The sequence below is a fragment of the Boeremia exigua genome (genome assembly GCF_020726555.1).
Source record: "Boeremia exigua strain MPI-SDFR-AT-0100 chromosome Unknown C7974scaffold_15, whole genome shotgun sequence".
Taxonomy (NCBI): domain Eukaryota; kingdom Fungi; phylum Ascomycota; class Dothideomycetes; order Pleosporales; family Didymellaceae; genus Boeremia; species Boeremia exigua.
Genome location: NW_025763532.1, coordinates 986,883 through 1,011,556, shown reverse-complemented (window position 1 = coordinate 1,011,556; position 24,674 = coordinate 986,883). Strand labels below are relative to the sequence as shown.

At 41.6% G+C, this 24,674-nt stretch overlaps 7 protein-coding genes across 7 annotated transcripts; 2 read left to right on the top strand and 5 right to left on the bottom strand.

Annotated features, from left to right (window-relative positions):
• Window positions 1–12,219: 12,219 nt before the first annotated feature.
• On the bottom strand, window positions 12,220–14,419 carry C7974DRAFT_476539 (uncharacterized protein; the record flags this gene model as incomplete). The annotated part of the gene is made up of 5 exons (XM_046146687.1): window positions 12,220–12,224; window positions 12,279–12,294; window positions 12,797–13,056; window positions 13,109–14,099; window positions 14,324–14,419. The coding sequence occupies 5 exons, from the start codon at window positions 14,417–14,419 to the stop codon at window positions 12,220–12,222; spliced, it is 1,368 nt and encodes a 455-aa protein (XP_045991589.1).
• A 374-nt stretch (window positions 14,420–14,793) lies between these two features.
• Window positions 14,794–15,684, bottom strand: C7974DRAFT_369786 (uncharacterized protein; the record flags this gene model as incomplete). Its single annotated transcript, XM_046139952.1, has 1 exon — window positions 14,794–15,684. One exon carries the CDS (start codon window positions 15,682–15,684, stop codon window positions 14,794–14,796), a length of 891 nt encoding a protein of 296 aa, XP_045991588.1.
• Window positions 15,685–15,787: 103 nt separating this feature from the next.
• Window positions 15,788–17,000, top strand: C7974DRAFT_418659 (uncharacterized protein; the record flags this gene model as incomplete). The annotated part of the gene is made up of 2 exons (XM_046144172.1): window positions 15,788–15,866; window positions 16,003–17,000. The coding sequence occupies 2 exons, from the start codon at window positions 15,788–15,790 to the stop codon at window positions 16,998–17,000; spliced, it is 1,077 nt and encodes a 358-aa protein (XP_045991587.1).
• Window positions 17,001–17,222: 222 nt separating this feature from the next.
• Window positions 17,223–18,998, top strand: C7974DRAFT_84358 (major facilitator superfamily domain-containing protein). Its single transcript, XM_046147359.1, has 3 exons — window positions 17,223–18,091; window positions 18,142–18,364; window positions 18,418–18,998. Exons 1-3 carry the CDS (start codon window positions 17,445–17,447, stop codon window positions 18,928–18,930), a joined length of 1,383 nt encoding a protein of 460 aa, XP_045991586.1. The 5' UTR covers window positions 17,223–17,444; the 3' UTR covers window positions 18,931–18,998.
• A 419-nt stretch (window positions 18,999–19,417) lies between these two features.
• C7974DRAFT_381232 (uncharacterized protein) lies at window positions 19,418–19,798 on the bottom strand (the record flags this gene model as incomplete). Its single annotated transcript, XM_046140573.1, has 2 exons — window positions 19,418–19,629; window positions 19,702–19,798. 2 exons carry the CDS (start codon window positions 19,796–19,798, stop codon window positions 19,418–19,420), a joined length of 309 nt encoding a protein of 102 aa, XP_045991585.1.
• A 55-nt stretch (window positions 19,799–19,853) lies between these two features.
• C7974DRAFT_406219 (uncharacterized protein) lies at window positions 19,854–20,987 on the bottom strand. Its single transcript, XM_046143126.1, has 3 exons — window positions 20,657–20,987; window positions 20,500–20,565; window positions 19,854–20,418 (listed from the first exon to the last, which is right to left on the bottom strand). The coding sequence occupies exons 1-3, from the start codon at window positions 20,955–20,957 to the stop codon at window positions 20,168–20,170; spliced, it is 618 nt and encodes a 205-aa protein (XP_045991584.1). The 5' UTR covers window positions 20,958–20,987; the 3' UTR covers window positions 19,854–20,167.
• Window positions 20,988–22,127, bottom strand: C7974DRAFT_406218 (uncharacterized protein). Its single transcript, XM_046143125.1, has one exon. It carries the CDS (start codon window positions 22,060–22,062, stop codon window positions 21,448–21,450), a length of 615 nt encoding a protein of 204 aa, XP_045991583.1. The 5' UTR covers window positions 22,063–22,127; the 3' UTR covers window positions 20,988–21,447.
• Window positions 22,128–24,674: the final 2,547 nt, after the last annotated feature.

The window sequence follows — 24,674 nt, the reverse complement described above, 5'->3', positions numbered from 1 at the left end:
AGGGACAGATTAGAGCAAAGGAAGGTAATAATATTGCGCAAGAGCAATTAGAAGAGTTAGAGTTAGAATAAGTAAGCGCAGAGCATAATATTATTTATTTACTATACGCCTTAGCATAACTATTTACTTGCTTAATTAAGCAAAGCGCTAAGAGCAGTTGTAACAGCAAATAAGTAATAATAATAAATTTTTAAGATTACTAATTAAAGGAAGGGAATATAATTGCTGCAGTAAGCAGGTGTAGTAATTAATAGATTAATGCACCTAGGGGGTGTGTTATAGCAAGTTACTAATTAACAACCCTCTAAGATTGCAGAGAAGGTTTAGATTATATAACCTTAATTACCTTAACTGCACGATAAGTCTAGGCTATAGTAATCTCTAATTAGCTTAGTATTTTAGCCTAATTAAGCTCTAAACAAGGTATATATTTAAGTAGTTGCAACACCTTAGAGAAGATAGAGAACCTAATTAATTCACTTAATTATTTATTCTAGTCTATTAATTAATTTAGTTGCTTATAATCTATAATTAATAACAACATTAAACTATACAAGCTATAGTTAGAATTATAAGATAACCTCTATATAAGAGTTACTAATTCTATACTATAGGCCTTTAGAAACCTATAGAAGAATAATATCTAATAAGGATAGTTTAGAGGCTATTACTAGCCTAATATATTATAATAAGTTTATACTAAAACTAATATAGGTTACTATAGTACTAAGGCTATAGACCTCTCTAATATTAATAAAGGACCTAAATAGTAGAATATAAAGAATCTAGGTAGTTCTAGAACTAGTAAGCCTCTAATAACTTGCTATAGCTATAGTAAAATAGGCTACTTTACTAGAGACTATTATAGCAAGAATAAGGTTATATAACAGCTTAATATATTATCTAGCAAGGCTAAGCCTACTAATACTACTAATTAGGAAATACTTACTAATAATATAGGATATCTTATAGAAGATCTAGGGATAGAATCTAGGATAGATAATAAGTATATTAAACCTAATAAGGACTAATAAAGCATCTAAAGTAGAGCACCTATACTATACTAGTATAACAAACTAAATAGATCTGCTAAATACTAAGAGTATTATAACTAGATGCTCTAGGTCTTAGAATAATAACTAGAGGTTAAACACTAGGCTAATTTAGCATAATGCCTAAGTAATAAATATATAGCACGTAATAGCAAAGAATATATATAATAATATATATAGAATAATAATATACTTAATATTATAGATAATAAACTAGTAGTAGCTTGCATTTAGTTACTAAAGTTACTATAGAGATATAATAATAGCAAGACACTAGCTATAGTAATATTAGACCTATAGGTTTATAAAAACTATAAAAATATATTAGTATCTATCTATAAACTGCTAAAGAAACCTAAAGAATAGTATAAAGAATAGTTTATAGACTATTAATAAAATAATTATATAACTATTAAAATGCTATAATAAGCTAGTAAAGATATCCTAGTATAAGATAAACCTAATATTAGGCAAATGCCTATATAATAAAGGATAACGCCTTAGTACCTAATAGATATAAGGAACCTACTTTACTATACTATTTTATAGATAGCTTATAGCACTAACTTATGTATAGTATACTATAATAATAAGATAAATAGTAGATAGTTTCCTAGTGCAAAATACTACTATTATAATAAATAGTATAAATGCAAGGATAATATATGCAAAGTTTACTTATAGGATAAGTAAGAATAATACTACTTCCTAGGAGAAAAAGATACTTAGTATATATATATTAAATAGTTAATAATTAATAATTACTACTTAAACCTATATTAGCAATAATACCTATATAATAACTATAAGGGCTATAAGGAGGCTAAGAAGTAGCTAGGATTCTTTAAATATAAAGAAGTATTAAATAGCAAGGAAGAGTCTTTTTTAGACTAGCATAAAAGATATGCACTAGGGATTAATCTATTAACAATATTAGTACTAATTGCCTAGTTATACTCTCTATTAAATTAGAAGAAGTATAGATATAGGCACTACTAGACTATAGATTATAGTCTAACTATATCTCTTTATAAGTAATATAGCTAGCTAGACTATACCCTACTTAGAAGATAGAACCTTACCTACTATAAGTAGCTAATAGAGAACCTATGCCTAAGGAATTAGAAATAATCTATAAGGTATTATCTATTCTAATAACTATCTAAGGATACTATAAGAAAATAACCCTAGATACTTTTAGAATAGCTACTTATAATATTATATTAGGAATTCCCTAGTTATAGAAGTCTAACCTATAGATAGATTAGGTATATAAGAAGCTTTTACTAAAGTACTATAAATATAGCATAATATAGTTAGAACCTATATAGACTATAATATAACTAGTAGATAAGAAGATAATTAGTAATATTACTTTAACTAAGATATGCTAAGATAGAGTAGTTAACTATATAGAGAGCAACTAGCCCTAGCCTTATAAAGTAGTAGTTAAGGAGAAATATATAACTCCTAATATTCTAGAGATATATTAATAATATATATAAATATTTAAAGAAGAGCTTATAGTAAAAGCTCTACCTAAGTATAAACCCTAGGATTATAAGATTAAGCTCTAGGAAGAAAAGTAACTAACTTTTAGGCTACTATACTAGCTATTAGAAAAGGAACTTAGTATACTTTATAAGTATATTTAAGAGAACCTTAAGAAGAGATTTATTAGAAGATTAGAATTACCTATAGGGTATTAAGGTTATACTTTAAGTAAAGCTTAGAAGCACTATTTAATTAGTTCTTAGGGATAAATACTATTAGGGAAACTAAAGGGGTCTTATAATAAGAAGTATAGATATAATCTATCTATCTTAAAGGTAAGGGGTAATAATAAGTAGTATAGAGTAGACTATCTAGCTTAAAGATTAGGTTAAGATCTAATATTATAGATTAATACTTAGGTTAAATATAAACCTTAAGGGTTATATTCCTACTTGCTATATACCTAAAGATATTCTATAGTTATTCTAATATTCTATAATATACTAATATTAGGATGCCTTAGAATATTATAGGATTCTTAGAACAATATATAATATATTCTATAGTAGCATTCTACTAAGGCTTTAGAATTAGAGGGGTTATATTATTATTAGTTATAAATGCTAACCCTCTTAAAGACCTCTAGGTTGTCCCTAAGTATTATTAATCCTTCTATCTCTTATCTTCTGCTATATTCTATCTTAGGTTTATAACAAATTATAGAGCCTAGAAATTTTGCTAAGAAGGGTTCTTTCTTAGTACTTAGATTAGAGTTCTATCTAGACTAGATTACTTGCTTTTTAATTATAGTCTATTTAGATATTTTAGCTCTTTCCCTAATCTTTACTTTGTCCTTATTGCTTAGATTAACTAGTATTCTATTTACTAGTCCTAGCCTAATTAGAGTAGTCTTAAGGTATTAGTAGTTAATTAGTTTCTAGAAGTAGTTTCTATTTAGCTTATAGGGGTATTTAAACAATTATTTATCTTTCTTATTATTCTTATTCTAATTAGAGATTAATCTAAGTATTAAGTAAATACCTAATCCCTTATTCTTAGGTAATAGAACTTACCCCTAAAGTTTAAGGGTAAACATATAAGCAAGTTTGTTAATTATAAGTATTTTCTCTCCTAGGGCAGCTTGCATATTAATCTAGTGCTTTATTAATTAAGACTATTCTAAAGTAATCCTAAGGGCTAGAGTATCTAAGAAATCTATAATAATTTTATTAATAAAGCATAAAAATAGAGGTATATTATAAAAAATTTATAAAATAGGCTAAGGCCCTCTGCCTATAGTATAAAAGTTGTTATATATATGTTATAGCAAAGTATATTCTAAGGATATACTTATATATTATAAATTATATGCAATAATTTCTAAGAGCTTTAGAAATATAATAGATTATATAAGCTATATATGTATACCTGCAAAGAATTAACTTAATAATTATAAGTATAGCTATCTATAACTATAGGTTTAATATATTAGGTAGCCCTATAGGAGTTTAAAAATTTTTAAGTCCCTAAACTATATTTAACCTATAATACTATAAAAGACCTATAACTCTAAGTAGTTCCTATAGTAGGAGTAGACTATAAACTAATTATATTTTATACTATGTTAAATATAAGCTGCTACTATTTATAGCTATAGTCCTATCTTAACTATCTCTATTATCCTTATTAGACTTATTATACTTATTACCCTCTAAGTAGTTAAATATTTAACCTAGAATAATATATAAATATTGCTTATAGCTAACTCTAATAGTATATATACTATTACCCTTGCTATACTAGTAATATATATTAATCTAGTGCTAGTGCTATTTATATACTAACTTTATAGCCTTATACCTTTAATCTAGGTAGTATTAGACATACTAGAATATATTAATAAGCTATTGCTATGCATAATATATAGTATTAACTACCTTTCTTAAGCTACTAAATATTTCTATAGAATAGTTACCTTAACCTTAAACAAGTTACTAGGCCTAGTCTAGTTTAGTTAGGAGGTAGTATAGGCTTATATACCTGCTCTTACTATATAGGAGAGAGTAAGTATAAACTAGCAAATTTAAATTATTTATAACAGGATTACTATAGGTAGAGTAGTTAGGCCTAAGTATAATTAGCTAGTAAATAAGGCATATATAGAGTGGCTTAGGTTGCTGCTTATATAAGAGGTAGAGGGAAAGGCGTCTGCTTTATATATATTAAGCTTAAAAGGCAGCGCTTAGTTATAACAATTTTTAATGTCTAAGGTTGCTAGCTAAAATAATTACTATATAAGGTTCTAGGCGTTTAGTAGACCTATAGTATAATAGACTTAGTTAGTAGATAACTATAATATATTAATATAAACGTGTTTAAAGCTGCTAAATAGCTACCTATATAGTGCTTAATTATTATAGTATTAGTATTATTACTATTACTCTATAATATTAGTTGCTCTATAATATTAGTTACTCTATAATATTAGTTGCTTAGCAATATTAGTTGCTTAGTAATATAGATTGCTTAGTAATATAGGTTGCTTAGCAATATTAGCTGCTGCTAGTATCCTTAGCAAAATTTGTCTTAAAATCTAGGGGGGGGGGGGGGGGGGGGGTTTATAAAATTAGAACACAAAATTCAACCTAGGGTAGATTCGGCCCTAGGCTAGCTAAGAAATCTATAGTTATAAGCTATCCTTTAATATTAGTAATCCTAAATGCTTAAGCCTTACTATAGATTACCTACTACTTATTAAACTACTTATTAGCATTTATTTGTCCTATTCTAGCCTTATTAAGGTATATTTAGTATTACTACCTAACTAGAGCTATAGTGTTAGTATTAGTAGGAGCTAGATTATCTTTAAGGATTTAAACAAGGGCTTAAGGTGTTAACTTATCTTAATTGATTATCTTAATTAAAGCTAGTGCTATAAGATTAGCTAAGATAGTCTTATTAATCTAGTCTTAGAGATTGCTTAGCTTAGCAGCCTTTCTAGACTACTAGCTAGTCTAGACTTTATATTAATTAACTTACTTAGTATAATTAGTCCTACGAATTATTAAGGTTAAGGTTATTATTTCTAAGGTGCTTGCTAAGCTACCTAATAGAGTATCTATAGATTCTTTAAAATCTAGGTAGATTAGCTCCTATTAATTAATAGGGGGTATAGTTTTACTATCTAGGTTAATCTAATCCTATATTGCCTTATCTTAAGCATATAGCTTAAGCTAAGTATACTAGTATAGCTAGTCTAATCTATTCCTAAGAAGGATCTAACTAGTTAAGATTATTTCTTCTATAATTAGAAGAGTTAGAGAGGATTAGAGTAGATTTCTAGTCTATTTAATTAATTTAGTTGCTTAGAGTATATAGGAAGAATTGCCTTATAGCTCTAGTAAACTAGGCTTATAACTATTATTAATTAAGGATTATAAGTAACTAAATTAATTAATAGACATAGAATAAGTAATTAAGTAAATTAATTAGGTTCTCTATCTTCTCTAAGGTGTTATAACTACTTAAATATATACCTTATTCTAGAGCTTAATTAGGCTAAAATACTAAGCTAATTAGAGATTACTATGTCTTGTAATTATTGTGCAGTAGAGGTAATCAAGGTTAGGTGATCTAAACCTTCTCTGTGATCCTGGAAGGTTATTAATTAGTAACTTGCTGCGACAACTATATAATTATAAGATTGTGCTAGAAGAACCCTTGCTTAACTTATACTCCTTGTTATATAAGTAGAACCTTAAAGAACTTAAAGCTATAAAGAAGTTTATACACGAACAACTTAAGTAAGGATAAATTAAGTATAGTTAGAGCCCCTTTACTTCCCTAGTCTTGTGTGTATATAAACTAAATAGTAGTCTATAGATCTATATAGATTACTAGAAGCTTAATAACCTTACCTATAAGGACTTATATCTAATACCTTATATAGATAAGTTATTAGTATGCCTATTAAAAGCTAAGATATTTAGTAAATTTAATATCTGTGCAGTATTTAATTAAATCTAAATAGATCCTGCCTCTAAAGAGTATACTATGTTTTATACCTAATATAGCACCTATAAGTATAAGGTATTGCTATTTAGCCTTTGTAATAGTCTAGCTACCTACTAATAGTATATAAATAATGTACTTATTAATTATCTAGATAACTTCTATATTATATACCTTAATAATATCCTAATCTACTCTAAAGACAAAGCAACTTATAAGAAGCATGTTAAACTTATTCTTAAGTATCTTAAATCTACTAGTCTCTAAATTAATATTAAGAAAAGCAAGTTTTATATTACCTAAACTAAGTACCTAGGTTACGTTCTTACTAACACTAGTGTTAAAGTAGACCTAGAGAAGGTCTAAGTACTAAATAATTAGAAGCCTCCTATAATAGTTACTAGAGTTAAGTTACACCTTAGTTTTACTAGGTTCTATTAATAATTTGTGCCTAAGTTTTCTTAAGTTACTAAACCTTTAATTGTGCTCTAAAGCCTAAGTAATAAGTTTAAGTAGATAGAGGTATATTAGACTAGTTTTTATAACAACGCAGGTAATAAGACCCTCTAATACGGTTCTAATTCCACTATAAGGTGTATAGGAGCACTAGGAAAGTTAATAACTAGGGAGAATCTTATTCCTATAGGTCTTGTACAAAGAATACTTAAAAACTATCTATTCTAGAACTACTATAGGCTTGCCTTTTATACCTATAAGTCTTAGTTAGCTATAGATAGATAAGAAATAGCAACAGGGGTGAGTTAGGACTAAGTTAGAGGGGAGTTAGTTCTAAATAGCTATAGATATATCTAAGGCTTAACTTAGAATTAAGCTAGAGCTAAGTTAGAGGTTATTTAAGTTAGGTAGTATCTTGTTTATAAGATTCGAGATTTTAGTAGTCGATTCTTATAGTTTTAAGTCTCTTAAACAGAGTCTTCTAGCTATACTAACCTTATATTACTTTAACCTAATATACCCTATAAAGATTAAGACTAATACCTCTTATAGTATTATTATAGGTGTCCTGTCTTAAGAACACCTAGATAAGCAATAGTACCCTATAGCATTCTATAGCTATATCCTAGCTAAAGTAGAACTTAACTAGAAAATCTATAACAAGGAACTATTTGCTATCCTCTAAGCCTTTAAAAAATAGTAGGTAGAACTAATATTAGTTATAAGTTAGGTCTAAGTATGCTCTAACTACTAATCCTTAGAATATTTTATAGTTATAAAGGTACTAAATATGCATTAAGCCTATTAGGTAGAAGCATTAAGCCTATTTATTTTCTAGATTAAGTATATGCCTAGTAAGTAGAATATACACGCTAATATCCTAAGCTAATATAAATAAGACTTAAGTAACCTTAAGGTAGCCTAGCTAGATAATTAATCTTAAGTATTACTAGGTCCCTACTAACTACACCCTAGCATAAACTCTAATTTAGCTAAGTAATACCTAGAAATAGTAGTAGTAATAACCCTTACCTCTATAAAGAAGAAGATAGAACTTAACTTACTAGAATTAGTTAAAGCTATTCTTTAAGCAAACTATAATAGTTTCCCCTAGGAATGTTAAGTCTTACTAGAAGGGTATTAGATATACTATAGGCAACTATTATATAAGAATTATCTATGCATACCTATAGATCCCCTATTCTATACCTACCTCCTTTATAAAGTCTATAACTAATTATCTACTACTTACTTAAGTGCTAAGAAGATATATTAATTATTATTATAACAATATTACTAGAAGGGTATAAGTGCTACTTATAATTACTATATATGCAATTATTTATCTTGTTACTATAACTATCTAAGGTAGACCTAACTTTAGCAGTATTTATATCTACTCCTAATCCCTAACTAACCTATATAATATTTATATATAGATTTTAAGTTATTTCTAAAAGATAAGGCTAGATATAATTAAATTTTAGTAATTATTAATTATCTCTCTAAGCAAGCTATCTTAATGCTATGCTATAAGATAACTACTACCTAAGGTATAGCTAAACTATTTATTTAGTAGGTATATTATTTTAGATATACTCCTGTTGCAGAAAAATAGGGCAAAATAATAGCCACGCGCGACTACTAGATTCTCTAGAATTACTGCTATAAGTAGGCCTTTTCTGCTGCGACAACTCCTAAGTTAATTATTTCTAACTAAGGTCCCTAGTTTATATTAAGCTTCTAGTTAGAATTCTACTATATTATTAGTAGAAAGGTTAAGCTGTCTACTATATATTATAAGGAAATAGATAGTTAAACTAAAATTATAAACAAATATATTAACTAACAATTATGCCCTTTTATATTATACTACTAGGATGACTAGTCTAAATTGCTTCTAATAATATACTAAGTTTAGATAATACTGCTATATTCCTCTCTAGGATTAATACTATACTAGTTGCTATATAGGAGTAAACCTTGCTAAAGTTAGTAGTAGTCTACTATAGAATTAAAGGTAGATCCTATAATAATCCTTAACTATAAGGAGGCTATAGTATTAGCTACCTAAATATATAATGCTTAGAAAATAGCTAAAGATAACCTAGAAGCAGCCTAGACCTAGATATAAGTTATAAAAGATACTTATTAGCTTCTAGTAAACTAGAAAGTTAGAGACAAAGTCTTTCTATTAATATAGAACCTAGCTAATAACTAGCCTAGCTATAAGCTAGCTACCCTTTAGTAAGGTCCCTTTAAAGTTATTAAAGAAGTTAGCTACTTATACTACTTAAGGCTACCTACTAGCTTAAAGATATATAATATCTTTATACTAGACATCTTATATAAAGATCTATATAATCTACTACCTAGTTAACCTGCACTAAAGCCCCTAGGCACTCCTATAAATAGGGTAGAGGAGTAGGAAGTATAAGAGATCTTAGGTAGCTAGATAAAGCATTGCTAGTTAGAATACTATACTAGCTAGGTTAGATATAACCTAGACCTAACTTAGTATCCTACTACTAATTTTAAGCATATACCTTATAAGTTATAAGTATATTATTAGAAGTTTCTATAATAGCTAGGCCCTCTACCTTAACTCTTATAGTAGTTGTTAACCTAGCAAGGAGAGTAGTAGGTATAGGAAAAATAGTAAGGTAAATTATAATAAAGGAAATCTATAGTATTAGGCACCTCTAGTTTAAACCTATCCTATAAATACCTAAAATAAAGGAAACATTAATATATATTAGAGCTATAATATAGCTAGGTTAGGTAAGTCTTCTAACTAGAGTTCCTTATTAGATAGGTTAGAAGGGATATTAGAGAGCTTGCTCTCTTTGTCCCCCCTATCTAGCATCTTAAGGTTGTCTTATTATACTACTCTACCTTATATATAATAACTACCTCTACTATACTATAAACTATAACTCTAACTCCTACTAGTAGTAGAACTACTTCCCTAAGTAGACGCCCTAGCCTTATATATCTACTAAAGGTCTACTACTATCTTTCTTAACACCTAGACCTCCTCTATTAGGATACCTACCTCCTTAGTAAGCCTCTTTAATATCTTTTAAGCCTATATATTATAGTTAGGTTATATATAGAAGTAGTATAGAAGAATACTAGTTACTAATACCTCCTTAAGTTATATAGTTGCTACTTATATAATACTAGAAAGCTTAAGTGCTGCCTAATAAATATTATGCTATATATCTATATATACCTTCTTTATAGTAGCAGCTTCCCTAGCTAAAATCCCCTCTTTATCCTTTACTAATACCTTAACCTATGCATTAAGCACCTCTATAAGAGTAGTATACTTAGGACTAATATAAATTAGAACCTTCCTAGGTTAGTATATAATTATAAGTAGGATAAGAATATTATAATATTACTAGTTAACACTTCTTATTCTACTATATATAGTATATATACTAGGATAAGGTTCTTAAATTAAACTTCTATTTAATCTAATTACCCTTTACTAGGGTATATATAGAATAAAGGTAGATAACCTAATAGGCTACTATAAGAGTGCTAGGAGGGACTAGTATTAGTATAGTAACTAAGAAATAAGCCTAGGGAAGGATTAGTAGGGGCTTAAGTTAAAATTAAGGATATTAACTTATAGTAGAAAGTAGTATCTATTAAAGAATATTAGTATATAGGCATAATTATTTATACCTTACTACTAGCTTAGGTACCAAGCCTAGTTAGTTATACTAGAGATATAAAATTGCTATATAAATAGTATTATAGACCTATAAGCCTCCTAACTTAGCTAGGTATAGCCTTATTAGCTACTACTAAGTGCGTGCTATATATAAATATAGGGTCCTTTATTAATAATTATATAATAAATAAATAATAATAAGGTATAAATAAAGAGATAGTAAGGTAGGGTAGAGCTAGCTTAGAACTAAGTTAGTGCAGGGACAAGTGCAAGGCTAATTAACTATATTAGGGACAATATAACTATAAAGGAGGGGGGTAATATAAGAATTAACTACTAAAATCTTAAATCTTATAAATAAGATACTACCTAACTTAAATAATATCTAACTTAGCTCTAGCTTAATCCTAAGTTAAGCCTTAGATATATCTATAGCTATCTAGAACTAACTCCCCTCTAACTTAGTCCTAACTTACCCCTATTGCTATTTCTTATCTATCTATAGCTAACTAAGACTTATAGGTATAAAAGGCAGGCCTATAGCAGTTCTAGAATAGATAGTTTTTAAGTAATCTTTATACAAGACCTATAGGAATAAGATTCTCCCTAGTTATTATAAAGAAAGTAGGGGGAGGACTAGTCTACTTTCTCCCTTGTCTAGTAGACCTAGACTTACTAGACTAGTAATTTCCTAATAGGGAAGCGTATAGCCTAAAGAGATAATAAAGATATAAAAAAGAGTAGATAATAAAGATATATAATAGTATATATAGCTTATACTCTTAGTTGCTAGGTATAGGATAATATATAGGGGAATAGGAGTACTTATACTTTCTTCCTCCCTACTCTATTACTAAGCAGAATATTCTAGATAATACTAGACTATTCTTATTAGTAATATACTAATAGGATTTATAAGTAGATTACGCATCTATACACATAATCCCTACTAATAATAGTAGTATATATTTATAAGCTTATTCTAGAAGCTTCTCTATACTACTAAGAATAGAACAAGAAATATCTCTAGAACTAGTAGAGCTATAGGCTTAGTAAGCACAGGAAAATACTCCTTAGAGTTAGGAGATTCTATAGCGTGATTATCTAAGCACTAAACCTAACTAGGAATTTACTAGAGTAAAGAGTATTCTAAGTTATCTTAATAACTTTATAGTTATTAACTTTCCTAGTGCTCCTATATACCTTATAGTAGAATTGGAACTATATTAGAGGGTCTTATTACCTGCGTCGATATAATAATACTTAGCTAGAGTTTTCTAGACTAAAGTAATTTAACTTTTATACTTAAAGTATATAGAAGCTATAGTACTAGTTAGCTAGCTTTATTCTAGAACTTACCTAACTTTTACTTTTTTACTACTATATTAGTACTACTTAAAGCTTAAGTCTTAATATTATAGTCTAAAAAGTAAATTTTAATTAGCTATTTAAAAAATAGATAGTATACTAGACTTTAACTATATATATTTCTACTACTATAATACTTTACTATATTTACTTCTATACTATAAAGCATATATAGATACTTTAATTCTATTTATAAGATTTTTATAACATACCTTTATTTTTAATACTCTATTAACAAACTTATAGACTGTTTATTACTAAGTAGGAATAGGGTAGAGAGCCTTAAGTATGTATACTAGCCCCGCTACCTATAGCTACCCCTAAGTTCCAACGTTGGCCTATAGGGCCGACACTTATAGCGGGTAGCACGCGCAAGCACTGGTACGGTACCGCCTGGGCATGCTTATTATTGTTCGGTTTCCAGATGGGTTGAGCCAATAACTGTCTCAACGTCAACCAAAAAGCATCCGGCCATGCTCTGTCTTTGAGGCTTAAGCCGTGGTTGTGCTGGTGGTAATGTGGTACCATCATCGTGGAATCAAGCCAACTCATCCCGCCACTATTCACGAAGGAGGCTGACAAGCGTATGGCAATTTCGTCGCACCTTGTGATATTGATTATACAAGTTCTATGCGCTACTCTTGTCTATGTTTCCGATCACGTATGACATACACCATCAAGGTGAGATCTTGTACGTCAGCCTTCTCGACTTCTTGATAAACGAGCTGACCGCTTCCGACAGCCGATACGATGAGTTCAAATCAGAATCTCTATCAGGTGACGCTGCACGATCTATGATTGCCTTCTCACTCGCTGTCAAGAAAGGGTTGTCATTGGTATCGGTGGAGATGTGGGGATTGTCGTCAGCACGGCGGTCCGACGTATCGTATGCGGTTCGAGTCCGAGGGTCATTTTGTTTTGTTTGGAAACGTTTCCTATGAGACCTGACCATTATGGAGATGGTTATTGCAACGATGACTGACAAGACTCCTAATTGAATATTAGTAGTTGGGTGCGGACGGAGTGACCAAGCATTGCTTACCAAGAACCACAAATACAATGAGTAGTGTCCTTGCCATGGGATTTAAGATACTCCCATTACGAACTTCAGATTCGGCTGTAGAATTCTGAGAGGCGACAGCAACCGCGGCAGTTGACGTTAATATTCCCGGTGCTGATTGCGCAGCTGCGATGGCTTGTGAAGTAGCAGATTTGGTAGTATCGGAGCTTGTAGTGCTCGTCGTCAAAGCAACAGCTGATGGACTCGGCAGAGCCAGTGTGACAGAAGCCTCTTCTCTGCTTTGCTCCGATCGGGTGCTAGTGAGGAAGGAGGTAAAGGACGGTATTGTGAACGAAGTAGAAAAGCCGACTACCGATGATGAATCCAATGATACTGAAGTCGACTGAGCTATCAATGTGGACATTGATGTTGCAGATACTTGGCTGGCGACTGATGGCGTCGAAGAGGGGGGGTTTGAGGGTAGAACATAGGGCTCTGGCGCCATAGATGAAATCAATAGAGGGGCGAGCTCACCCATAATAGGATCGACTTGGTTCTGCCCAGGAAGAGGTCTGTCCACTATTATGGCAGGCACCTGCGAAGGTGTGAGCGCTGCGGCGGGTGATACTGGAATATCGCCCATACGCGAAGTATCTTGATTGACACCTGGCAGCACTGGAACTTCCAATTTGGCAGCATCAAGAGTTGGCTTATCTTGATTTTGTCCCGGTAGTGACTCGATCTGAACTCTTGCGCTTCCCTCAGGTTTTGAAGTTGCAGAAGCCATTACTTCAATAGGAATAGTATGCGTGGTTCGCAGATCGTTCAGGGCCTCAAGTGTGAGCTTAATCGTGGTTGTTGCACTTGGTTGATTTTGCGTCGTGATGTTTGCTGTCCTGTGCATCAGCTTCGGCTTCTTCCCTGGCTGGCTCCTGCTTCTCCCATCCGCACCCACCAGACTTTCTCTTCCTTCCTCATAGCCCTTAAAGCTTGCTGTAATTTTATTAAGGTATCTTCTTTGGTGATCCAGTACCTGTACTGGTGTATTAAGCCTTCGTGGCGTCAGCATTCTGTGAATAAACGTCCATGTAGGCGGTGGTTCAGCCAGCAAAACCACAGATCGCCACGAAAATGGGGAAATCGTAGATGATAAACCGGCAATCAAATTTACAGGGATTGGATGGATCCCAGGGGTTGAGAAACGCGCACTCGACGCTCTGGAGACAGTTGTGAGAGTGGGAACGTTTCAAGACGTACACAGCACCCATGGCCGACGATCACCCGTTTGCTCACAATGCCGCATTCTAGGCACTGAATTGTATCAACAAGGATGTTTCGCTTTTCTTGGGACATAATGCTTCAACGTTTCGGAGGACACACTGTCAAGCCTCCGGATATCGTTGGTTCAAACATGAGGGTGTTTGGTTGTGCGGAAGCGAAACCTTAATTAGATCTACAACGCTTACGATGGCGGCTCGTGCTCACTCCGCACCCGCCGCAACTAGTGGGAGGTCACATGGACGCATCTAGACGATACTCGCGTGAGTCCCAATCGTAACATCGTATGATACGGACTGCAGTGAGTGCTGGCAAGCGCAGGGGGATTCTTGTCTTGTCAGCGGCACGATGCCGAGAAGAACATTTGTGATGTGCGACAAGACATTTTAAATGATGTTGGAGCAACGACCATTGCATAAGCAGATAGTTTTATACACTACCTAAGTGCACTACTGGTAAAATACCAAGCACCTCACTTCGATACTTTGCCTGCCTGGTGCGTGCTCGGGGGTCTGTGGGTCATCAAACGCTGTGTGTGGCGTTCGAACAGCAATGCCTTGTATTCCGTTCGGCATGCCCTCACCATATGAATCGAAGCACTTAAGGAGTAATACTTCATCTGGTGTCATATCCTTCTGGTAGTAGAATCGGTGGTTGTCGTTCGGCGCCACGCCCATCGTTTCGCCCTTGACCTCATAGCCCTCGGTTGAGTTGTACTTGCTCGGATCTGGCAGAACCTCCTTGCCACGGTCGTCGTCGTCCGCATCCTGCGAATCTCGTCGCGGATACAACAGATCAGTGGCAATAAAGTCCGAAGGGGCAGTGGTCCGCCAGTCGATGACAGCAAGAGGGTGGTCGGACGCAGGATTTTCAATTGGTCTCCAGACATTTATAATTTGGTAACGGCCTTTTACAAGTTCATCGGCCTCTTGCTGAGGAATGTGCCGGCGGACACGGGCTTCGGCAGCGGCCGGGGTCTGATCGACGTGAACCTGTTGCACGGGCTGGCGGGCGGAGCCCTTGACTCTGCGGCGGATGGTGTGGTCAAAGATATGGACTTTCTTGATGCCGGGAATCTTGCTGCGGAGAAGATTCTCGACTTCCTGATAGTAGCTGTGTCTCACAACGGCATCGTCGGTAAAAAGCTTCTCCTTAGCAGGGTAGGTGTAAACGGCAAAGCCAGAGTTGTCTGTGGTAAATTCATGTTCCCTGGCGCGCAGATTGTGGACCTCTCGAGAATGGCTCTTGCGCTCAAAGTTTTGGCCGGGACCGTCGACCTTGGACCAGGGCTTTCCTGTGTAGGATGCGGGGTCGATGTGGATGAAGTTTGCGACAGTCATGGTGAACAGCTTGGGCTGGGTGCGGGTGGATCCTTGAATGGGCCATGTGTAGATATATGTACGCAGACAGTGATGCTCGGCTTACAAATGGAAGGATGGCGTCATGGCCGAGGCGAGGAATATTGGCGAATCAGCGGCGCAGGAGGACCGACGGGTGCGCTATGTCAGCTACGGCGCGATTTGTCAGGCAGGCACAGGGTGCAGGATGTCCTGCAGTTCAGGGCACGTGAGACGGCGTCATTGGCACACTGCGGCCCCGCACGCCACCCGAGAGCTCCTGCAGGGCGCATGCTCACGCATAGGACAGACACACGGCAGGCACAGGACAGCCACACGACAACGACGACGACGACGACGACGACGACGAGATGCCGCGGCATGTCGGCGACAGCGACGGCGACGAGCCACTCGAGGACCGGACGGGGGCGCTGGCGCTCAAGTCGAAGCGCACCGAGCGCATGCAGCGGCGGCGCGGGGCGCGCGACAAGAGAAGGGGCGCGGCGGTCAGGCTCAGCGAGCTGCCAGCCGAGTTGCTGCTGGAGTGTCTCGTGCACCTGTCGCCGCGTGACGTGGTCGGCTTCAGCCTCGCCCACAGTCGCTTCCACGCGCTCGTTGCGACCCACGGGCGCGTTTTGGGCGCGGCCATCATCGAACGGCGGTACGCGCTGCTCGCAAAGTGCTTCCCGACGCCGTGGCTCCTGCGTGACGTCGAGCCCGCCGTGCGCGAGCTGCTCACCGATCCCGCCCGCCAGACACAGCTCAACATCCACCGGCGCCCCTACCAGCACATCCAGCCGCCCGACCCACACGAGCTATGCACCTGCCTCACCTGCATCCTGACGTGGAACAACCTGGGCCTGCTGCTGGACTTTGCCCATTGGCAGTCCAATCTCGACCACGGCGTACCCATCCCCGTCCTGCCGCGGGGCCAGCCCACGCCGTGGAACGACAAGCTGGTAGCCCGCAATGCCCGCATCGCCCGCCGTGCCGTCGCCCACCCTCTGTGGCACGCCCGCATCTTGGAGATGCATCTCGACAGCACCGTGCGCGCCATCCGGAGGCACTCGAGGAATAAGGGCAATCAGCGCACCCACATCCGCATGACGGAGGAAGACGCCGCCGCTGGCACCGATGCCTTCCTGGCTAGGCACGGCCCTCCAAGCCTCGAGTTCCCCTACCAGCGCGACGAGTACTACATGCTTGAGGCATACCTGCCGAACCGCTGGTGGAAAAAGGCCGAAACACGTTGGGTCTACATCATAGCAGGCCAGCATGAGCGCGATCTTGACTTCGTCCAGCGCCTCGCCAAGACCTAGAGAGTTCTATGCGTCTCCAGCCCTCAAGCACTGGCCGGCGTCGAGAGCGTCGTTGCAATCACTGTGTCCTGACTCGTTGATCTGCGCCCGACTTCTGCTAGCCAATTCCCGCTTATAGCCGACATAGTTCTGGGTGGCGCAACCCCACTGATCGTGCTCACGAACGTCACCTCTCAGCGTCCTTCTAACCGCTCTCGGACCGAGCTACCCCATTCTCCATCTCTGTCATCGTTGTCATCGATAACCTACGCCCTGCGAGCGTAACCGGAAGACTTGCAACCCTTGCCAAGATCTCGCCCTGTCTGTATCGATGACTCTTGAAGATTGTCAGTGTACATCACACCTCTGAGTCATCCCGAAACCGGCCATGGGGAGGTCTTTGGGCCATTATTTTCTGCCTCAGATGCATGTTTTGCAAGTCTCTCGCTGTCATTGACCGACGTCATGGAATCTCACAACCACACTCCTCACGACGGAGAGAAAGCCGAAACACACATCGACGCCCCCGCACCCGGCATCAGCGCATTTCCACTCGATTCCACAATTATTGGAACAAGGTCAAAGCCAGAGAATGCTCTCGGACGCATACAGTCACATATCACTACCCACTCGCTCTCTGAGCCCGGCCCTCCTCCCGATGGTGGCTTTCGCGCCTGGAGTCAAGTCTTCTGCGCATGGCTAGCCATTGTCAATTCGTGGGGTTTTGTCAATTCATTTGGCGCCTGGCAGCCTTACTACGAAGCCATACTTCCTGAACCCGCTTCAACAATATCATGGATTGGTTCTGTGCAGGCATGTTTGGTGTTCGGTCTCGGCATCTTCAGCGGCCGTGCGTTGGATAGAGGCTGGTTTCGTCCCACAGTCGCTTTGGGCATTGTGATACAGCTCGTTGGAATCTTCACCATGAGCGTGGCACACACCTACTGGCAGATTCTCCTGACACAAGGGTTCTGCACTGGTATGGGTGGCGGCATTTTCTTCGTTCCCATCATGGGAGTCTGCTCAACATACTTTGCGAAGAAGAAAGCTATGGCATTGGGCATAGTGACGAGTGGAACCGCCATGGGCGGTGTGCTTTATCCGCTCGTATTGTGAGTGCAGAATGCGTTGTTTCACGATTCCAATGACTGACTTGGGCCAGGCGTCAACTATTGGGCAAGGTTGGCTTTGGTTGGACCGTTCGGGTTTTGGGCTTCATGAATTTGACCAGCCTCGCTTTCTGTATCGCTTTCATGCGGCCGCGATTACCCCCGAGGAAGACCGATCCACTACTAGACTGGGCGGCTTTCAAGGACGCGCCATACTGCCTACAAGTATTGGGGACATGCTTCATGATGCCTCCTGTATATTGTGTCTTCTACTACGTGTGTCATTCATTAACTACAACACAACAGTACATCTAGCTTACTGTGGACAGGTTGCTTCGTTCGCGCGCGATGAGCTGGGCATGTCCTATAACGAGTCGCTCAACCTTGTCATTATCCTCAACGGCGTGGGTCTTCCAGCACGCGTTCTCCCTGGATATATCGCGGATCGCTATATTGGCGTACTCAACGTGCAGACATTGGCTCTTTTGTTCAACGTTGTCATGTTATGGATCTGGCTCTCCGTACATTCCATTACATCATACTACGTCTGGGTGGTTTTCTATGGCATGGGTGCAGGTGCTTTCCAGTCGCTCTTCCCCTCAGTAATAGGGGCATACAGTCCAGATATCAACAAAACTGGTACAAGGCTGGGAATGGCGTTTACAGTAATCGGTTTCAGCGCCCTTGTGGGAGGGCCAATATCGGGCGCGTTGCTCCGGGCTGGAGGCGGTGACTATACGGTACCGATTAGCTGGGCAGCCTCCAGCATGATGGTGGGTACGGCCTTGTGTGTGAGCGCGAGGTGCATTAAGCATGGTTGGAAGGTGTGTATGCGATGTTGAGCTGTGGTATTCAGAGCCGAACCACACGCAGATATCGACCATGAAGTATATACAGTAGGCAATTGCATTGGCGACCCACGATACGAGTGAAAAGAGCCGTTACTTCCAGACTTAAACTTAATAGGGGTCCACTGGTTTAGCGCGACTGAGTGAGATCCTCGCATTCCGTAACAATCAAAACCTTCACTGAAGAAAGAACCATGTACGAGCATTGACTTCTGCCAGGCATTCGACAAACACCATGGACAACATAGCATTTTGGGATGTAGCCAACTGTGAGGTATGTTGAAGGGCTATACATGCCTCAATATTGTTCATCCAGGCATATAGCATGACAACGGTTCAGTTGTTGACTTGGTCTTTGCCAGCTCGGTCTTCAGCCATTCCAGCCTCTCCTTAAGACATTTGTGAGGATCTCCTTCTCATCACAGGGCATGGTGTAACTGACCTTTACCCGCAAGCTGTGTCTGCGCTATGTGTTGATCATTCACTCCATCTTCCTCGTCCCTGCACAATCCAGGTCAGCAATAGGGCCAGGGATATCCAGACTAGACAAGTGTGCATACTGTGCAGGACTGAGACGAGCTTGATTTTTGACATTCTTGCGCTCAAGCTTCTCCTTCTCTCGGCGCTTCTTCCGGTTGCGATTGTTTTTCTCCTTCATCTTGGCTCGTTTCGCTGCCGCTTTGGCATTATCAGCTATACAGAGTTAGCAAATGTTGTGAATAGGGGAGGCTGTAGAACTCGATACAGCTCGTTCTGAGTACATACTAGAGACCTTGGAGATGTAGTTGGCAGCGTTGGAGGTGGAGTTGCCGATCTGGCCGACGATACCCTCGCTGGACTTGTTGGTGTCGGGGGCAGACATGGTGAGGCTGGACAGGCGACAGTCAGGGGGCAATCAGAGGAGCAGTGTGGTGAAAGAGTTCATGTTTCGATATCTGAGCGAACTTGCTATCTAGAGTGAAGTCTCGGGGCAGGTGGGGTATCTGATTTCATGAAGGAGGCAGGAGCGACACCAGAACCGATCTCACCAATCGATACACAACGCTTTGAACATCATGGCATTTGGGGAAACGGCTCAGCAGCACATCATTGCGCGGAAAAACTGGACAGATGAAGTCTGGAGATGTTGTGTCATCTGGGAGGACGCCGGGAGGAGAAGAAGGAACAGTCGTGGGCTTTTGAAAAGTCTCAATTCCGTACCTTTGCTTCTATACTCCTGCTATGTGATTCTTTAGTCAATCTCCATCGCGCCTGCCTGCTCGGCCTTCTTCTTCAAACGCTCCCGTTCTTTTCTCGATCTTCTCCTTTGACTGTCATTCTTTTCGCTCTTCTTCTTTGGTGGTTTCTGGCCGCGATACTCTTGGATTGTCATTCCCTTTCTTTCTGCGGCAACTGCCTGTTCCTCTACTGTGACCATCTTGGACTGCTCCTTAGCAAGCTTTCGAGCTTGCATTCTTGCCAAGTTCTGCCGCTGGCGCTTCGCTGAGATGGATCAGATTCAAGTGCAGGTAATCAGGTTATGAGACAGAACTTGAAGTCTATAGAAGCAAAGGGATCACATACACATCTTTGGTCCCGTTAGATGAGGTTCGGCTTGCATCTCGAGATCGCCATCTGTATTCGGACCCACTGCATATAATGTTAGGCATGTGGACAATGGCTGATCTTTCCACGGCAGGGCTAGATAAGTTGATCTTATGCCTTGTCACGGTCCACGTACCTGCATTCGTGCTTGCAGGCAGCGCAGAAGACTTTGGCTGATCATTGGATTGAAACGCAGCGCCTAAGAGGTCACCAAGCTCATCCGCAAACGCACCAAACTGCCTGCGCTCCCTCTTCTTCTTGGCCTTGCTAAGGCCTTGCCGCGTTGGTGAAAGACTCCGCCCACTCGCATCTGATTGGTCGCTGTCGCTGGCATCGACATGTTGGTTATCAGCATCGCGGAAATTGCCCAGCTTAGCTGGTACAAGCGTAATGGGCGCGGTAGCCGCTGGGTCTGCTGTTGGAAGCGCTGGAGCCATTCTGTGCAGGTTGTGTGGTTGTTCAACGACGCGGCAAAATTATTCTACAAGGTTGAGATGAGGGAAGATGGAAGGTGCGGCTGCCGAAGATGGTCCGCCGTCTCTGATTCGTTCATTTACTCTACCATTATCGAGAGGTTACATTTGCTCCGAGTGCGCGCTGTCCATGCCTATCTACCATCTACCTCTGTTTTCCGAATTTTGGAATAAATCAATGCTATGCAGAATGCCGCCCGAGCGTACAGCAAAATATGGAAATGAAGAATATAGGGAGCCCATGCGCGATGGATAGGTAGATGATGCATGCATGGTACAGAGGTGAAGATGACAAAGGCGTAGTATGATGTCAAGGAAATTCGTAAGTCGTAAGTGCATGTGCGGCCGCTCTTGTCGCCGAGGCTCGCAGCGTTTCCCATAGCGCCCAACTCCAAAGCCAAACGCCAGTCTAAGGGCCAATCCGCAAGTCGGGTGCAAGCAAAGTCAAGAGGGGCTAAGGATGAACATCGTCGTCGACGAAGAAGCCCCAAAAGGTGACCTCCTCGTCGACGCGGCCCCGCAGACGGCCGCCGTACACGCTGGCGCACATCTCGATGGGCACCTCCAGCTTCAGGCAGCCGCTGCCGAGAAAGGTGAAGAGCAGCCACGAGTCGAAGTCGGGGAAGGCACCGTCGTGGTCGGGGTCCCGGCTCAAGATGCCTCTGTTCTGCAGCGAGGGCGCAGAGGGCAGGCGGAAGGTGTGGTAGGGCAGGGTCTCGTCTGAGTCGGCGACAAAGAACGAGTTGTTCAGGGCGAGCTCGACGGTGACGCCGTGGGGGGGCGCGTCGGGGCGGGCGGCGGCGGCGGCAGCGGGGCGGTGGTGGAAGCGCAGGGTGCCGAGGCGCAGGTCGGTCGGCTGGCCCAGCAGGTCGAAGAGCTCGGACGAGTACAGGCGGAAGTGGCCGCTGTGGATGCCGAGGGCGTCGGGGGCATCGAGGCCGGCAGGGGCGGCGGGCACGGCGAGACTGTGCAGCTGGTCCTCGGCGCGCTTGCCCTCGGCCTCGGCGGCACTGAGCGAGCGGCGGATGTGCTTGCGGGTGTACGTGTCGCTGAGGTCGGCGACGGCCATGCGGCAGGCCTCGCGGCGCAGGGCGTGGCGGTCCTGGCGGTGCGGGCACCACTGCGCGGCGCGGGGGTCGTCGAGCGAGCGCTGCAGGCCGCGCTCGAGGTCCAGCACAAGCTGCTCGAACTCGCGCAGGACGCGGGCCAGCGGCGACGCAGGGCCGGCGGCGTGCGGTTTGGCGGCGCGGGCGGCAGCGTCGCGATCCAGCAGGGCCATCGTGGGGCGCCGTGGCCGGGCGGTGCGGTGCCGTGTGCAGCAGGCGGCGGGCAGGCGGCGGGCGGCGGGCGGCGGGCGGCGGGCGGCGGGCGGACGGGCGCTGCTGGGTCCGCGAGGGCAAGGGTGGCAGGGCGCGCGAGTGGTGCAGCGAACGTGGTAGCGGGCAGCGCACAGCGGGCAGCGCACAGCGGGCAGCGGTGCAGGCAGACAGGCGGCCGGGGAGCGCGGGCAGGAGACAAACAGCAGCCGTCAGGCGGGGGTCGAGTTCACACACGGTCCGCGCAAGGCTGGCATCGAGGCAGAATGGACAAAGAGACAAGAAACATGGCTTTCCTTGGGCGACCGACCGAGATTTTGCTGTCCAGCGCGGCGGGATCAAAGGCGCGCCAAGAGAGGATGGTCGTGCTTCCATCCCAGCGCGGTATGCAGCCAGCACTTGCCCCGGCCTATCACCGCCGCCGCTGCTCGCCTGCCATCACCACGGCACCACGGCTCTGCGACGCTCGCCGCCAGCAGCACGGCGGCTGGGCTGCACGGCCGCCCGCCGCTTCAGGCCATGGGCGACACGCTGCCGTCGCCCACAAGCGCTGCAGCGCGGCCGACCGCAGTCACCTCGCGGCGCGTGTGGGCGGCGCCTGCTCCAGCGCTGCAGCTCCAGCTCCAACTCCAGCTCCAACTCCAGCCCCGCCAATGCTGCCATAGCGCCGCTGGCCGCACCGCAGCGTGCACCGCAGCACGCACCGCGGCGTCGCCTGTGCCGATGCTGCCTCTGTGCTCCCATCGCGAGAGGGGCAGCCGTGAGGGCTGCGTCGCTGTGCCCATCTCCGGCCCTGCAAGTTGCTGTGATTCTCGACTGCTCAAGCCCGATGCGCTAGCTCGCCTGGGACAAGCACCCAGACTGTCGGGACCGGCTACTCTCATTGAAATTCATGAGGGCCAAACCGGGCCGTATGAGAATTCGGTCCCCATCAGCGTGGATCGGGATGCGTGTGACACCCCATCGTATGCGTGCCACCGTCTGTATCTTCGTAGTCACCGCCACTCCTCCACTGTGTGCACTGTGTACGAGCTGCACGGCTCGCACTCGGCATCGGCATTGACTGCCCGGCCCTGTCGCCTCAGTACCTGCCTGCACAGTGCTAAGTGCACCCCCGATGCAGAACAAGCAGCCTCTGCAGACGTTTGCTTTGTAAATAAATGAACTGAGCTGCCACGTCGGCATGGCAGATCCGACTTGCCCTCTGAATGATCGTGAACAGAAGCATGCGCAGGACATCCCTCGCCGCCATGCCGCCAGCTGCCAGCGGCAGTCCTGCTGCGTCGAGCATCGGCCGTAGAGAGCAATGAGCGTTATTGCCTTCTGTTGGCTGCATCTGCTGGCAAGTACCATGGATCGAGCTCCTGCAACTTGACCTCATGCGTCATCCATCTGTTTACATACTCGCCATCCTTCGTACCGAGCAGGTGGTGTTGCAAACCAGCGCCCTATCGCTGCTTCTTCTTTCAGCCACATGGAGCTCTGCAATCGTGAGCACTCAATCGAGTATCGTAGCAAGGAGGTGTAACATTTGTGGACTAGTGGCGTCCTTCGAAGCGCAACAGAGCCGCCGATCGGGTTTGTTTGGTGGAGGCAGCGGCGCTTAGAAAACATGCCAGGTCAAAGATTGGCGGAGAGTAGTGCAATAGCTAGCTAGCCCAACTTCGACCATGCTGACAGGGCTCTTGGCAACCTCGAAGTTGTCATCCAGACTCCTCGCGACGGAGCTGTGGCTAAGACCAGAAGCTTGTGGAGGCATCAGCAGACGGCATCGGAAGGCTCCTTGCTTGAAGGTTCATCAAACCTCGGCATGAGGTAGCAAAAACAAACATGAACGGCAGTTCAAGTCGCACAACTTGGAACTTCGTACTTCGTAGGTTCCATGTCACCGAAGACAAGTGTCTGCCGAAGAGGGGGTCTGTCCCTTGGATGCGGGCAAGCTAAAATCACGTTGCTGTGGAATACTATGCTGTTCTCTGTACGGACTATCTGCGAACGACTGGCATGAATACGGAAATGCTCTGAAGACCCGATGCAATGGCGTGCGGAAGCAGCGAAGATTACACATTATCATCATCTTCATCCTGATGCTTAAAGCGAGCTTTCTTGGATGATTGCCGCTGTATAGACCCAAGAACCATCTCACCGCTGCTTGCCGTCTTTTCCTCTTCCTGTTCATTTCAAGAATTTTTCTGCAGCTTTCCAGTTCCTGCCATAAGCCCATTCGCCCTCGATATCCTTACCTTCCTTACAAAATCTGCATTCCTCCACGTTTGAGATTTTCTGCCGCATGTCTGCCCATAGGACCTGCGATATTCTCCTGGATTTGCAAGACACATTTGTAGTAAGTGAGCGTACTCGTCGC

Excerpts from the sequence above, each read along its gene's own strand:
- C7974DRAFT_84358 (XM_046147359.1), top strand. The coding sequence starts at position 17,445 with ATGGAATCTCACAACCACACTCCTCACGACGGAGAGAAAGCCGAAACA. Across the intron at positions 18,092-18,141 it reads GTGCTTTATCCGCTCGTATT|GCGTCAACTATTGGGCAAGG; the intron begins GTGAGTGCAGAA and ends GACTTGGGCCAG. Across the intron at positions 18,365-18,417 it reads TATATTGTGTCTTCTACTAC|GTTGCTTCGTTCGCGCGCGA; the intron begins GTGTGTCATTCA and ends TACTGTGGACAG.
- C7974DRAFT_406219 (XM_046143126.1), bottom strand. The coding sequence starts at position 20,957 with ATGGCTCCAGCGCTTCCAACAGCAGACCCAGCGGCTACCGCGCCCATT. Across the intron at positions 20,566-20,656 it reads GCCTGCAAGCACGAATGCAG|TGGGTCCGAATACAGATGGC; the intron begins GTACGTGGACCG and ends CATTATATGCAG. Across the intron at positions 20,419-20,499 it reads TCTAACGGGACCAAAGATGT|CGAAGCGCCAGCGGCAGAAC; the intron begins GTATGTGATCCC and ends GATCCATCTCAG.
- C7974DRAFT_406218 (XM_046143125.1), bottom strand. The coding sequence starts at position 22,062 with ATGGCCGTCGCCGACCTCAGCGACACGTACACCCGCAAGCACATCCGC.